General features: G+C 45.2%; 1 protein-coding gene across 2 annotated transcripts in view; it reads right to left on the reverse strand.

Moving 5' to 3' along the window:
* Nucleotides 1–4538: 4538 nt before the first annotated feature.
* The window catches only part of LOC136434341 (histamine H1 receptor-like), a 29518-nt gene continuing 18161 nt past the window's right edge, over nucleotides 4539–15895 (reverse strand). The window contains exons 2-7 of one of the 2 annotated variants that reach the window (XM_066427118.1): nucleotides 8978–9250; nucleotides 7962–8104; nucleotides 6987–7167; nucleotides 6652–6956; nucleotides 6204–6294; nucleotides 4539–5773 (exon numbers count right to left, since the gene is read on the reverse strand). In XM_066427118.1, coding sequence (XP_066283215.1) covers nucleotides 5531–5773; nucleotides 6204–6294; nucleotides 6652–6956; nucleotides 6987–7167; nucleotides 7962–8104; nucleotides 8978–9250 — 1236 coding nt within the window. In that variant the 3' untranslated portion in view covers nucleotides 4539–5530. Of the gene's footprint in view, nucleotides 5774–6203; nucleotides 6295–6651; nucleotides 7168–7961; nucleotides 8105–8977; nucleotides 9251–15895 lie in introns of both variants that reach the window. The other variant, XM_066427117.1, reaches the window with a different exon arrangement.

Consider the following 15895-nt stretch of genomic DNA (forward strand, 5'->3'; position numbering starts at 1 on the left):
ACATTTTCTTACACCACAACAACCTTTGGTCCACCATAGTCGCTGCTTTGTCACGTGACCTAGTGGACACGTGACAACAGACGGGGGTTAAAGGTGACTAGACGTTTATGATGTCCCCCGTCCCAGTTTAAAGAAGGTTGATGTGAAAGAAGTGCACGGATAAATGCTAAATGTTTGTCCAAAGAGTTTATGAATCGCTTCCATGCTCATTCGGAAAAAAAAATTGGCTGTATGAAAGTTAGAATGTCCAGTCTAAATCCCCAGTCCTGTGTGATTTAGGATCGGCCTCAGCACGCCGGATTACCGCACAGCGACAATCCGTTCATCCCGCAGGAATGCCCCTGATTTATTACAGCGTTATCCTACGCAGAGTGACGTACATGGGACACGTGCTGGAATCCAAGTTTGAAGAGACCGCAGAGAGACCAGACGTCAAACAGCATGATATATCTGACGTGCTTCCTCAATGGGATGGGGGAGGGGGGGGGTACTTCGGCTACCTCTGTAACATCTACGTCTGTTCCAACTCGACAATTGATACCAGTATTTGTACAGGTATCAATATTGTAGTACAAACACGCGACAAGTTCACAAACATGGCGTCCTGATTTGACCTGGCGGTTACCTCTCGGCGTGCTGCCAGGTCTATAAAGTCCCCATATTTTCCTGGGGTCAGGACTTTCGCTTTTCCTGGGGTCAGGACTTTCGCTTTTCCTGGGGTCAGGACTTTCACTTTTAGATTCCTCAACATGTAGCGGCGGTGTAAAGTGAGAAGGGAGATGAACTCTAGATATTTTAATGACACTTTCACATGTCATCCCGAGCCATATGTTTGTTTCATTCTGACATGTTGCTGCACTATAACGACTGTCTCAACAATCATCGTCACCGTTTTGTAGTCAGCTGAGAGAGATTCGATGATCGTGCTTCAAGGACTTTAGACTATTTATTGACAGTCTTGCAGGGACTGCTTGGACACGACTTCCTCATTCACAAGATTCCTCCGGCCAGAATGTTCGCCATACTCGGATGACGTGGAACACGCTGCTCTAGACCCTTCAATGCTCCTTCATTGGACACCCAATAAAACTATTTATAGTCGCTAAATACTACATTAGTATATTTATTAAATACATATATGTGGGTACTCATATGTGTAGACATAAGAGTTAGCGAGTCATCAATGTTTAGGACTAAGCTCACTATGTAGGTTACTTGTCACTCGCTGCAGTAGGGGTCTTACATGCTTGCCATGTCATATGTCACCTGCTTCGCGCCGTTTTTAGCCCGGGTGATTGACAGGTCCGAAGGACGACAGTTCTGTCCGTTGTTTACTCAGTCGCGCGGAGGAATGGTTGGTCATCACTGCGGCAGCTCCCAGCGTGCACACAAGGCTATTCTCTCTACGGATATTTCCTAGCACCAAAAATACAACCCACCACTGTCTACCATTCTTCACTCTTGTAAGGGTTTTAGGATGGTTGAGAAATTCAGATGTTTGTTTTGTTCAGTTATGTTGACGAGAAAACGACAGGAATGCACCAAAGCTTGCATTCCTAGAATGGCCACGTTCCCGGATCATGTGTTCAGCCGGAATTCCGACTGCGCCGTTGTTGTTGCTGTTGTTGTTACATGTTCTTTTCCACCAACCCTACGTTTAGGACGCAAACATGAACGCAACTGGTGTTTACGAGACAATTGGCTCTCAATATTTTTTTTTAGTACTCCTGATGAGAAAGAGCAATGACTGTGATTTAAAGAAACCCGTTTCTCTTGGCCACGAAAAAAAAAAGAATTTTTCAATATAGTCAATGTCTATTCAGCTAAACAAACACAGCTGACAGTATCCTTACACCACGGGAAAACACTCGGTACCCTCACCGCGAGGGGTTATGGGTAAAATCGGCGGAGGCGAGTAGGAATGGTGCACGCTGGGAGCTGCCGTGTTACAAACACATGTTGTGACATATTTTCTGGCTATACGGGGCCGATTTGAGCCCTGTTTATGATATATACATACTAACAGATTATAAGTATAAGCCCGTGGTATTTAATGATAGGACGGAGTCCTACGATACGACTGGAGGTGTACATTTGCATCAGGTTCTGTACCAAAAATAAATAAACTATGTCCAGACTTTTCACTGCGCGTCCGTGTCATGCTTGCGTTGCGTCAGCTGCTGTGGGGGGGGGGGGGGAGTTGCAGTGGGGAGGGGGGCGAGCTGCTATTTCCGTGGTGTGGGGGGGGGGGGGGGCGAGCTGCTATTTCCGTGGTGCAAGATATGCGAGGTTAACGGGTTAGAGGTTTTCTCTCTGTTTGAAACCAAACCGATGATGTAAGAATGGTTCGATCGGTTAAACCTTTTTGCAACTAGACTGAAGCGCCACCTAGCAGACCAATAGCGCTTTACATTTTAGATAGAAGTCCCGCACACCAAATAGTCAAAAGCGCCATCTGGCGGACCAGTTAGTGCTGCACATCTTCCATAGAATTCCTGTGGAGCGACCAGTCAGAAGCGCTACCTGGCGGACCAGTTAGTGCTGCATGTTGATTGATGACAAGCCCTGGCGAATCAGCAGTGCTTATTACCACAGTATAGTATGTGCATCAACTTCGTTGCTGTAGATAAACATAAATGTTACAGGGTAAAAATACATTTTAAGGACGGCAACCGTTAGCTCTCCTGCAATTCTCTAAAATTGGTGTTAGTTTCTATATTGGTAAACTTCCAATAAATGAACACACACACACACACCAGCACACGTTCATAAACATACATACATACATACATGCATGCATAAATATATGCACACACACATGCAAGCGCACAAACCAACATACAAACACAAACATCATTTTCCAATCTGAATCGCAGACATCAAAACACAAGACCGTGTGTCTGGAGTTGTAATACTGAACACGTCGTTTATTCAGTGTTAAACACAAACAGTGTCCAAATTTCACTAGTACATCAGAAACTTGCGTTGATGAAGGTTAGACATCCGGGTAATGACATACGCAAGGTAACGGTTACTTAAGCACTACTGGATAAGATTTGGAAACGGTCAGTCTTTCGTCAGTGACTGGACCGTGTCAGAAGAATGACCTTTGACAAACTTAACAGTTATTTGCGGACTTTCCTACTGGCTAAGAGAAGACAGTACTTAAACTATGCTGTTCAACGCTATTTCGTACCGAAGGGACACGGCGCTAACAAATGTGGAGAGAACGTGGTACTCACTGATAATACATTCAGCGTGCCTTTAACATTTATCATTGGCAGACATAATCCCGGTTTACTTGTTTCCATAATCATCACGACAGCATCCTTTTACCACAAGCTAGTCCCACCCACATCAAGTCTACCGCGTACATCCGCCCTACTTGCTACAGGCAACATGTGAGCTATAGGTACCGGTTCTTTCATGACATTTTTACGTCACGATATTCCACTTGACGACCCACATGATGGCACATCACATTGTTGAAATGAATTTTACATAGCACCTCCTTGATAGAACATACTGATACAAAAATACTTATCATTAAACAATAGATATCTATGATTGATATATATCATATTGACCTATTATATAGTTCCTTGAGTTTTGAGTACACGTTTTCCAATCCATCGCCAAAGACTTTATGCTACTGATCATTTCCCTGCATGTAAAAATAACAGTAGTTTATCTACACTGCGGCACACTTGCGTTTATCAGATCTATCCTGACTGCAGTTCCAAATAATGATGCAGCATGACGGTTGAGTCCTGTTTAGCTAATTAGTCACAGCCTGTAATGTCCATATGCTCATTTGTCTTCGTACGTTGATGACGTTTAGCTTAGACATCCAGGTAATAAGATACGCCGAAATAGCAGTAACTCAAGCAACCGGATATGATGTTAAAAACGGTCAGACGTTAAAAACCTGCTGATCGACAAATCTTGCTCAGTGTCACAGACTAAAAGTAGTGGATGCTACTTGAAACGTCTGACCAAATTGTCGAGTTGCTCGATTAGCTGCTATTTGGCAGCTGTTTCTCTTGTGCCTTTTTTTTACAATGATGAACTCTTTGAAGCACCAACAGTTTTGAATTAAACCTTTTCATTCCTAAACTAGGCTAGTAGAGGTCAGAGCTATCACCAAACGAATATATGACCTTTGAACTGCCAGCAAAAGCAGTTATTTTGCCAACCTTTTCGCTGATGCCATTTGGCATATGAACTCCGAAAAGCTAAAGAAGTTTTACCGCTCATCATCGTGATCGACTTCTGGGGTATCTGCGGTAGTGGTAAAACATTTCCAATTTAACTTACTTTAACCGATACCTTCGACGCCAGGCGGTGTAGGCTGGCTCACTTCTATGTAACCCGCCTCTACGCGTCTGAAAATAGCATGATCAACTGCCTTGCCATTCCAATTTTCTTTTTGCTTTTTCACATTGGCCTTACTATTGTCGACTGTTCCTGCCGCCCACACATTTGTAAATGTCTGTACACTGGCCTCAATATTTCTAAGATCGGCCCTGGGCCTGATACAAAGAATGAATTGATAAATCAATGAATAATCAATGTTACATTTTCAATCAGTATCCTCTCCGAGTGAATCCACGTTATTTCACTCCAGAATAGAGTCCTGAGGTCCGGGCATGTCTTTGCTGTTCTTGGAGACCCCAGCCCTCTGTCTTAGAAGTGATAGACTAGTGGGCTAGTCACACGGGAAGGACTGGTACCGTGGGAGCTCTCGTCAGGCGCGAGTAAATTGGTAGTTGAGTCAGACGGAGGTGGATTTGGTCGTGTAGCTTTTCTCACACATTCTCATTAAACATATACTAGTAAATGGTTAGTGTTCTCTATTGACAAAGGCGAGTTCTGTAGTATAGTAAAGACCTTATCAATATTCACACAGGCAGGTCTATTCCCGATGTAGCTCTCTATAAATATGGGAGCATATTCAGTGAAGTCGTTCTAGCAAGAAGGAAATCTCTGTAGAAGCAGGTAGATTATGTAGGAGTAGCCTGAGAAGCTGTTTTGGTAGGGCAGTTTTTCTCACACAGGCAGACATATTGCCGATGCAGTTCTCTGGAGACGCAGGCGGATTTTGTAGTGCGGCCTGACTCACACATGCAGGCCCATTGCCATCCCTGGGCAGCCTCCACCAGGCCTTCCTATGGGCGTATGGATCGTAGAATTCGGCAAAAAAGGAATAATTGACCAGTAGAGTCAGTCCACGGACGTAAGGTCAATAATTCACCTGCGCTTGCAAATTAAACCCTCTGGTGGTCAAATTTCCCTGGAAAATATTCTCCCTACAACTGGCGTAGTTAGTTTGGTAGAGACTAGTCCTCTGGAGACGCAGGAGGATTTTGTAGTGTATCCTGACTCACACAGGCAGGTCCATTGCCGATGTAGTCCTCCGTAGACGCAGGATTCTAGACTGGACAGGAAGATTTTGTAGAGTAGCCTGATTCACACGTTCAGGTTCATTGTCGATGGTAGACACAGGGGGATTTTTGTAGCGTGGCCTGACTCACACAGCCAAGTCCATTGTCGAAGCAGTCCTGGGCAGCCTGCCGTTGGGAGGGTACCCCCACTCCCTGCTGCCGGCGGGCGTGTGCTGCTGCTGGCACCGCAGCATGTTGCGGAAGGCCCGCCTGAAGTTGCCGTTGCACAGCGGGTACAGGAACGGGTTGAGGGTGGAGTTGACATAGCCTAGCCAGATCGTTCCCATGAACACGTTCGGGTCCACGCACTTCTCGCAGAAGGACACCACCTGGAACGGCAGTTGAGACCAGATAAGTGACTCTTTAGCATCAACATCGTAGTGTGGATTATTGAGAGCGATCATCGTAACGAGGGCTACTTAATCTGAATCTGTTATCCGGGTCGGTTTTTAAGGGAGTTTCTGCTTAGAACTCAGAAGGAGCGTCGAGAGGTTGCTCTGCAGTGCTTGTTTCAGTTTAGTCAAACAAAAGTTCCTTTTTTCTTTAATACTTGTGTAAAGACCGACTCTGACCGAAAAACACCCAGAGATATTTTCTTATTTTCTTGTTAATTTCTGGTACCATTATGGAGAGTGTCCATCCGTGCGAGTAAGATTGTAGTATCTAAATATAGATGGCAATACACAAAATAATCGTTTTTCGATCGGTCTGGCTTTGTCTATCAATCGGTCATCGTGTTTCGGTGCCTTTTGTACCCACCATGAAGAGGATGGAGTAGGGCAGCCAGCAGACCAGGAAACAGCCGATCAGCATGCCCAGCTGCTTAGCGGCTTTTCGGTCCGAGTGGATCCTGTAGGGAGGGACGGAAGGAACGAGAGAAGGACGGGAAGAAAGAAGGAGGGTCTTAATCAGCAGACACATAGATTGAAAGCATGATGCTTATTTGTCATTTCAGGTAGCGACATATAACTATGATACAATCAAACCTGCTCATCCATTTATCTACATCGGACAACTGCCTCTAGATCTCGTTAACAACCACATCATCACAAAAACCTTGCTCCAATCCTGGCAGAATCTAGATTGTCCTGGCCTATGTAGCACACTAGAAGAGAAGGTACACACGACTAAGGTTACCAATCCAATGTAGGATTCTAGGTAGCTCTTCCATACAAGTTTACACCACTGTAGGACAGCTCTGCCTCACCGTGAATGGAACTTGAGTTTACGGAGGATGGCGAGGCTCTTCCCGCTGGGGGTGAAGCTGGAGGCCCGCCGGCTCTTCCGTCTCGGGTCGGTCCCCGCGTCGGCGTCGAACTCGCCGCTGCTGGCCGAGTCCCGTCTCAGCGAGCTCCCGAGCTTAGACTCCGGCCAGCTGTGGCGTAACATGTAGAGCTCCTCCCGGGTCGGAGACGGGAGACTAGTACTCCGACGGGACCCTGGGGAAGGGAAGGCCGGGTCGGACGGCGTCCAGTCCACTGTTAGCAGGTTCGACGATCTTCGGCTTTCTCTCTCCCTGTCGTCGGGAAATTTCGGCAGCACTTCCCCGTCGTCGGCAAACTTCGACATGTCGTCGGGAAAGTCCGGCAGCCTCTCCCTGTCGTCGGGAAACTTCGGCAGGAGGTCGGGCGACTCGGCCAGGCCCGTCGGCCCGTTGAAGACGATCTTGATGCGGTGGAGGGGAGAGGGGGAGGACGACCGCCGCACACCGGTGGCGTTCATCCTGGCAAAGAGGTAAACAGTTAGTTGGTTTTGCCAAAAATAGTTACTCAAGCAACTGGATAAAATTTTGAAACAGTCAGACGTTTCAGACACACTATTTTTGGCGTATCTTGGGGGGGAGGTCAGAGGTCACGATGGCAAGATGGCGCAGTCCAGGAGAGCTGGAACCACCTTGGATCTAAAACGTATCTTACTACCTGGATGCCTAACCTTCATCAACGAGTTAATTGGTTTGTTTATGAAGGTAGACATCCAGGTAAACATTATGCAAAGACAACTTAAAGTCTACAACTAGACAAAATTACTTCCGGACGTTTCGAGTGACTTTCATTATAGTCACCCTGAATAAGAGTAATGGATGTCACTCGAAAATCTCCAAATTCTATTCAGTTGTAGAGTTTGAATTATCTTTATATGTTTGTTGGTAATAAACCTATCTTGCACCGATTTATTTAGATAATTTTGGACCTATAGCATGATAAGTGAAAATGACGCGGCTATGATACATGATGTTATCCTCCGTCCCGCGAGATCTAGACTGTTAATTGGATTTCCATGCAAAATACCTTTGTAGCCATAATTATAAACTAGCCAACAAACAAGCACTTGCAGTTCCATCAGAGCTGCTAGGGGGCCGATAGATGAATAGTACCTGATGTCGTCCTCTGTGATGCTGGGTCTAGTATGCTAACTATTTTCAATGAAAAAAGGCCTTAACAAGCCTGTTTGTAAAGTAACCAACAAACAAGCACTTGCAGTTCCATCAGAGCTGCTAGGGTGTCGGTAGAACGTTACCTGATCTCCTCCTCCGTGCCGCTGGGTCTGGCCACGTGCGCAGTCAGGTTCTTGTGCCGCTTGCTGACCTCGTCATAGATCCGCGCGTACAGAAACACCATCAGCACCATGGGCACGTAGAAGTTAGGCAGTGACGTCACCACCTGGAGGGGAGGTAAAGTAACAGGAACACCATCAGCACCATGGGCACGTAGAAGTTAGGCAGTGACGTCACCACCTGGAGGGGAGGTAAAGTAACAGGAACACCATCAGCACCATGGGCACGTAGAAGTTAGGCAGTGACGTCACCACCTGGAGGGATGGTAAAGTAACAGGAACACTATCAGCACCATGGGCACGTAGAAGTTAGGCAGTGACGTCACCACCTGGAGGGAGGGACGGGAGAGTGATGGTTCATATGATTTTATATTGGGTGTTTGTTCGTGACGTCACGGTCACCATGCTAGTTTCTTTCTTTCTTTCTTTCTTTCTTTCTTTCTTTTCTTTTCTTTCCTTTCTTCTTTCTTGATGTCCCTTTCTTTCTTTTCCATCTTGGTTGGACATGCTTAAACCTTGAGAAGTAAGACCTGTACCTTTTAATGTGAATATGTCACAATTACGTGACGATAATTATCGTTATATAAAGATACTCAAATCTATCAGCTTCCGGGTGCAATGACCCAGCATGGCGGACACTGCTGACGTTATGGTCACGTGAGTGTAAAATAAAAACTTAGTGGCGAATGATTAATCAACGACAGCGTGTAACAACGACAGAAGTCCGGGGGATGTTCTAGTGTACGGTGTTTAAAAGTCTGGTCATGGTGAACAATTACAGGTCCGATTTTCCTACGATCGTAAAAAGAATTAAAGGATAACAGGATGTAAAGATAAGCTGGTTGTGCAGCCCTGGCTGTTCGTGCTGAACAGCCAAACCAATAAATAAATAAATAGATACAAATTGACAACAGTTATCGAGTAGACATGCTTATTTGAAGTTTGGTTATTCAAAGACGATCGGAATGTGACGTCATTACCTTGAAGAGCCAATCGCTGTGGAACTCTGTGTCGCACTGGTTGCTGGGAACGGTCCTGACGCCGCCCGAGGCGAAGCGGTGCCAGCCCACGATGGGCACGATCCACAGCGCAGACGCGGACCACACGATGGAGATCAGTACCGACGCGCGCCGCTTGGTGCGCTTCCGCAGGTACTTCAGCGGGTCCGTCACGCTCCAGTAGCGGTCAAGGTTCAACACGAACAGGTTAAAGATGGACGCCGTGCTGGCCACGTAGTCTAGAGACAGCCACACCTGTAAGGGTGACATGGACACGTTAGTCTAGAGACAGCCACACCTGTAAGGATGGTAGGAATAGGTTAGTCTAGAGACAGCCACACCTGTAAGGGCGACGTGACTGAGTTAGACTTGAGACAGCCACACCAGTAAGGATGGCAGGAATAGGTTAGTCTAGAGACAGCCACACCTGTAAGGGCGACGTGACTGAGTTAGACTTGAGACAGCCACACCAGTAAGGATGGCAGGAATAGGTTAGTCTAGAGACAGCCACACTTGTAAGGGCGACACGAACACGTTAGTCTAGAGACAGCCACACCTGTAAGGATGGCAGGAATAGGTTAGCCTAGAGACAGCCACGGGTGTAATGCAAATGCACAGAATAACAGTCGTTTGAAGTCATGACCAATAGGAAGCGTATTGTAGAACCGCCAGGGGGCGCAGTGGATACACAGGTACACAGACATGATGAGGCAAACGATGTGTATACGAAGTAAATCAGCATAGTAGAGTGGAACGAGTTGTCACCAAGTACAGTAGGGGCATCTTCACGACCTGTCACACCTAACCGTTGCACAGCTGACTGCAAACGTTGTTGAAAGCTAAGATTAGGTGTAATAGGTCGTTTGGTGTTAGACAGTAGATTTGTGTGACCCTTGACTTTATAATTGGAATATCATGCAAAATGTAAAAGTATGAACGAAAAAACACAGTCTTTGTCAGCAGGGCTATCCCCTTGTAATAGCCTCATGTTAGTGCTAGCCCTGGCTGTGTGTCCAAAATAGTCATACCAATAAACAAATAAATGAATCAATTTTTTATCGACGAAATTCATAGAGCGCTCTGTCAAATCGCTGGGTCGCAGCGCGGACGTAGCGAGGTCGCCGGCTTAGAGGAAACAGCTGTGACGTCGCCGCGTGCCTGCAAAGCGGGTATGTTAAGGGCGACTATGCTTGCTGTGGCGTCGGTGCGGCGCAACGGTTAGAGCGTTGGACTCAGAACCAATAAGGTCCCGGGTTTAATACCCACCATGCCACGACGTTGTGCTTGGGAGAGGCACTTTTCACGACCTTCCCTGACGGTGGAGTGACACCCACCGAGCCACTTTGGCTAATCATGCTAAAAATATGCCGAAAACACCCTACGGATTTGGTTGCCAAAGTGCCAACATGCAGCACATTTGCAAACAAGAACCGTACACTAAAAGAAATACTTGCGGAGAAGGTACATCGTCACGCCGTCAGGTCATACATCACCCCCGTGCGCCGATAATCCGGTCGTGCCGGCCGCTCTGTTCTGCACACCGGGCCATCCGTCGCGCCAATTATCGGGGATTGCGCCGATCCCCGCCGACGGCGATCAAACCGCGGCGGCGTTGAGTTAACTTCCGCCGGGGAAATCGATGAGAAAGCCCGGCAGGAGGTTGTTGTATGGACGTCAGTTTTTTGTGTGTTAACTTTGCTTCTTGGGACGTCTGGTTTAAGAAATGTGGAAAAGATTGGGTCCCCCGAAAGTGCGAAATGGAACGAAATGGAACGAAATGGAACGAAATGGAACGAAATGGAACGAAATGGAACGAAATGGAACGAAATGGAACGAACTAAAACAACATATGTTACATTATGAAATGAAATACCATTAGATAGCGACATATAAGGAGTACCGGAACAGGAAGCATTTTAAATACAGAAGTGAGTGGTAAATACATAATATAACGTGTTTTATTTCTTGAATCTATGTGATAATATTAAATACAACGTTTTTGTCGCGTTTGTGTGGCTAGATTCTTCCTTGAAAATGGAGGCGCCGCGTGCAAAGAGATCCGCCGCTCTTCCTTGTGTACCAACGATCTGCAAATGAACTGCTGCAAATAGCATGGGAAAACAAGCAAACGGAACTGAGTATCGAAGTTAGGACTAGATTATACAGTTGGTGGTAACATTGCATCTCATAATTCACCAAGAGGGCATGAGGCAAGCGGTATTTTATTATTCATACATGTACAGCGTGTTTGCGTGTTGCGGGACGGAACTCTTCTCTCCCAAATGGAGCCCCGCATACAAATGAACCGCCATTGTTGCCAGCGCGACGGAACTGTGGGCGTGCTACCGACAGGTTGAATCAAACTCAGACTTTCCAGTTATTTACATACGGTTTTAGTCCATAACTAGTACGTAGCATATGCATATCTCCGCAACAACGATTTTTATACCACAAATTCTTCGGCTCAAAGTCAGACCGCTGTCGGGGAATGGACCCCTCCGTTAATGAGATGCAAATGAAGCTCTGCGCTGCGTCACCAATTTCACACATTTCACACTCCATTCAAACACTGACGCGGAGTCCTCTGGAGACATTTCTGCTTCCCTGTTCCCGACAAAACAAAGGGAGGGTGTGAACGAGGAGGACATGTATTTCACGGTTCACACAACACGCAAACACGCTAGCTGTATACATAATAAGATAACGCTTGCCTCATGCCCTCTTGGAGATGCAATGTTACCACCAACTTCTGTATAATCTGGTCCTAACTTCGATACTCAGTTCCGTTTGCTTGTTTTCCCCGCTATTTGCAGCAGTTCATTTGCAGATCGTTGGTACACAAGGAAGAGCGGCGGATCTCTTTGCACGCGGCGCTTCCATTTTCAAGGAAGAATCTAGTCACACAAACAAGACAAAAATGTTGTATTTAATATTATCACATAGATTCAAGAAATAAAACACGTTATATTATGTATTTACCACTCACTTCTGTATTTAAAATGCTTCCTGTTCCGGTTTACTCCTTATATTTCGCTATCTAGTGGTATTTCACATCATACTGTTACATATGTTGTTTTAGTTGATTCCATTTCGTTCCATTTCGTTCCATTTCGTTCCATTTCGGTCCATTTCGTTCCATTTCGTTCCATTTCGTTCCATTTCGTTCCATTTCGTTCCATTTCGTTCCATTTCGTTCTATTTCGCACTTTCGGGGGACCGCAAATAGATTTGCGCGCGTTTGGACGAGACGTTAAGCAGGAGGTACAGTGTTTGAGGAGAGCCATACGCCGAGCACGCTAAAGAACCCACCACACTCACAGAAAATTGGTATGAAATAAAGGTTGACAGAAATCTATTGAATGAACGTCATTTAAAACATGGACAAGATTCGGACGCGCTTCCTGAACAGATTGAGGGCACCCGTCACATTTACAAATAAGTATTGCAGGAGCCCACCCCGATGTATTAAAAGTTGCCCAAACCAGTCGGCATGGTCTAACGCAGCTGGTACTTATTCCATGTCTCACCTAAAGGTACCACATCACTTATGCAATAAAGTGAAACAAACGAAGTATGCAGGTGTCAAGGTGCCTTCAACATTTATCTTTGTTTAGTTATTCATCAAACTTGGATGCAATCTCTTCAGCCGAATAGGGCTGAGCCTATACCTGGGAAACAGAATACTAAATAGCTAAAGGTTAACCTTAGCTGTTTGCATTTACATCTCAGTGAAACCGATACGCAATCAAACAGAATAAACGAGGTCATGAATAAAAGCAGTTTCTTCCTTTTTTCAGATGAGGCATTAAAACTACCTCACTACAGTTATGGACTGCTTGAACAGCACGATACTGCCAGAATAATTAAACGCCAGCTTAACGTAAGAAAAGTATATCCTCCGTTATCGTCACCTTCATGGCTCCCGGCTGTGCATATAAATGTGCATTAACGCGAACTGGGATCATCGGATGCATCGCTGATCAGGCTGGTAATGATTCAGTCTTCTCGATCGATCGGCCTTGAGGCCTCATGCATGACACCGACGGGAAGACTTCCAGGAACGACAAACTTACCGGTTATTTGAGGACATGTGTGTGAGGAATGTCACTCGCGATTTGGTGAAACTTTCCGCAGATGCAGAATTGATAACTTCTGCCATGCCGCAGCACAGGCCTAGGTACGCCATTTATGAGTTGGCGATTCGTGATACTGTGAATATGGAAATGATCGCGGAAGTTTTGCGGTGGTTTAATTGTTTTTCGTTCGCGGTGTGTGTGTGTTTTTCGTTCGCGGTGGTTTTATTTTTTCAGTCTTGGAGTTTTTATTTTTTTAGTTCGTGGTTTCACTCGTTAAAAACCAAACGTTTTCATGTATAATCGTCACTGTAATCACCTCTGCTATCATCGCCTTCATATCTAACTACCTCTGTTGTTCATTTGTTAACACAATTGTTTTACTCACATCTCCACGGTTGTACATAAATCCATAAGACGATCCCGTTTTCGTCTACATAATTCATGTTATTGATGTCATGTGGCGCTGCCAATTTAGATTGGTGTTTCGAGCTACACAACTAGCCATTTCATAGTGGGGAAAATTTACAACCAACATGAAAATTGAATAGGCTCGTACAAAACTTATTTCCCTATTTCATACACTTAAGTACTGTAGAAAGATTCATTTTCTTAATGCAACTAGAAAAGCCTTCCATCGAGGAACATACCTGTTCTTTTATCTCTACTGTAACTGACAAGCGAGGAGAAGTTGAATTTATCCAATGATAGTTAGTTTTATTTTTTATTCTGTTAACTTTATCTGTTCAACATGTTTTGTTTTGTTGTGACCTGTACTTAGCCCAGTGCGGCAAAAAGTGCAATAAAAGTCTTCATTTATTCATTTAAGTCAAGGCCGTGACGCAAATCAAAGTCAATGCCGACGCCTCCACTGCTCGTTACCGAACGTCAAGCCGAGCCGTCCTGACATCGTGGCGGCCGGAGAGTCACGACTCACGAGCCTGTAATTATACTGGGAGGACGGCTAACACTAGCCTCTATAGAGTGAATAGTATGCCAGGGGTACTCCGCTATACAGGGAAGCTCAATAGGCGAACCACGGATGGCAGATTGGACCCTCAACTCCCTTGGCACACTATTCACTCTATTAGGCCAATTTCTACTATTTTTCCAGTCATCCCGCGGGGCCTGGTATAGAGGCTAGGCTAACACGGGCTGATGAATGGATGGAGGAAGACGTTCGTTGGCAGTCGAACAGAACACTCCAATTAAGCCCCCCTCTCACTGGACCCGCGGCACGCTGGCGGCATCGCTGCGGCCGATCGGATTGACAAAGCACTCGACCAATTTCATCGACAAAAAAACAAATCTTTTAAAGCTTTGTTTGTTTTGTTGTCTTTTTGGTCATACTTGTGCGTTTTGAATGATAGTCCCATTATAAAGTCAAGGGTAACACAAATCCAGTTTAGGACGAAGCGACGCCACCAGCGTGCCGCGGGTCCAGTGAGAGGGGGGCTTTACTGTGTGTTTCTATAGTGAGAAGTTTGCATTCCTCAACTCTCTGTACATATTTGCCTAATCAAGCTAAGTACAGGTCACAACAATGTTGTTGTACGTACTCTAGTATTGTTGTAAGTGTAGATACGTATGTAGGTTTAGTACATGTAATGTGTTTGTTATAATTACGACTCCAGGAAGTTTAGTGAACCATCTATCATGCACTGTCACTAATGGAGATCTTTCAAGTAAACAAACAAACGAACAAACAATGACATGTTTGTGTTAACAATCATGCCGAGTATATAGGATCGGCTTCTTCTTGCTTCTTGGTAATGGTGAAAATGTAGGGTTGTATGGGTCGGTTTGTTAAAACGCGTGAGGAATGCAACTTTTTTAGTGCTAATCATATGTCAGAAGTGAGGGAATCTATTTCCTATATCTAGATTCGACATTTATATCATTATATCTGGTACAATCTGCGACGAAGTGCACTTCATCTTCCGCCGTAATTGAGGTACCAAATTGACAGGTTCTTTGCTCTGATAAATTGATATTTCTCTTATTGAGATCAGTTTGCTTCCCCACGGTAGAAAGCTGCCTCGTGCGAATTAGAAGCAGTTACCATGAACATGGCTCTGGTTTCAACTCCCTTAGATGTGGTTATTTGACAAATTAATCTTGTATGTGTTTGGGCGGCTCGCACATTTCATATAATTTGACACCATTGCGTTCGTTTTCATCAATGCTTCCTACGGGTAAAAGCTTTTGTATAATTTGATAACATTAGCTTGGTCTTCATCAGAATTACTTACCGGCAAATTTGTGAATATTCATTTACGCCTTCATGACTTAGACTGTTTCAAAGTCTGTTTGAAAACTTAAACGCTCCTGAAGTTCTAAAGGAAGCCGCTAGAAAGTCCAACCTTATCGAACCTTTTTTCAAAGCAACAGACCTATCAACCACCTTAACTTCGTTATGACCATAGATTGTCCTTAACACAAACATTCTGCTACAGTACCTAGGAAGGCCGCCAGGGGCCTAACATCTAATCATTTCTTCGATAGGACAAGAGCGAACCACATGCCGAATTTAATGAAAATCTGTCGATAGCTTCTTGAGTTACGCTTATAAACCCCCCCCCCCCCAAAACACCGATACAAACACGTCTACCAAAACATCTTAACCTCCTTGGCAGAGGTAAAAACACTCTTCATGTTTTGTGACTTAAACGCGGTTCCATTGGGCGGCTCCAGTTCCGATCCCATTTAAACGTTGCAGCCAAAACTCCCATGATAGATGTTACTAATAGAAAACGTGTCAGTTTGCTTCACACCTTTCTTACTTTCTGTGAGTAAAAGGTACCACAGGAAGGGAGTCCGGTTTCCA

Source organism: Branchiostoma lanceolatum, chromosome 5 (assembly GCF_035083965.1).
Source record: "Branchiostoma lanceolatum isolate klBraLanc5 chromosome 5, klBraLanc5.hap2, whole genome shotgun sequence".
Taxonomy (NCBI): domain Eukaryota; kingdom Metazoa; phylum Chordata; class Leptocardii; order Amphioxiformes; family Branchiostomatidae; genus Branchiostoma; species Branchiostoma lanceolatum.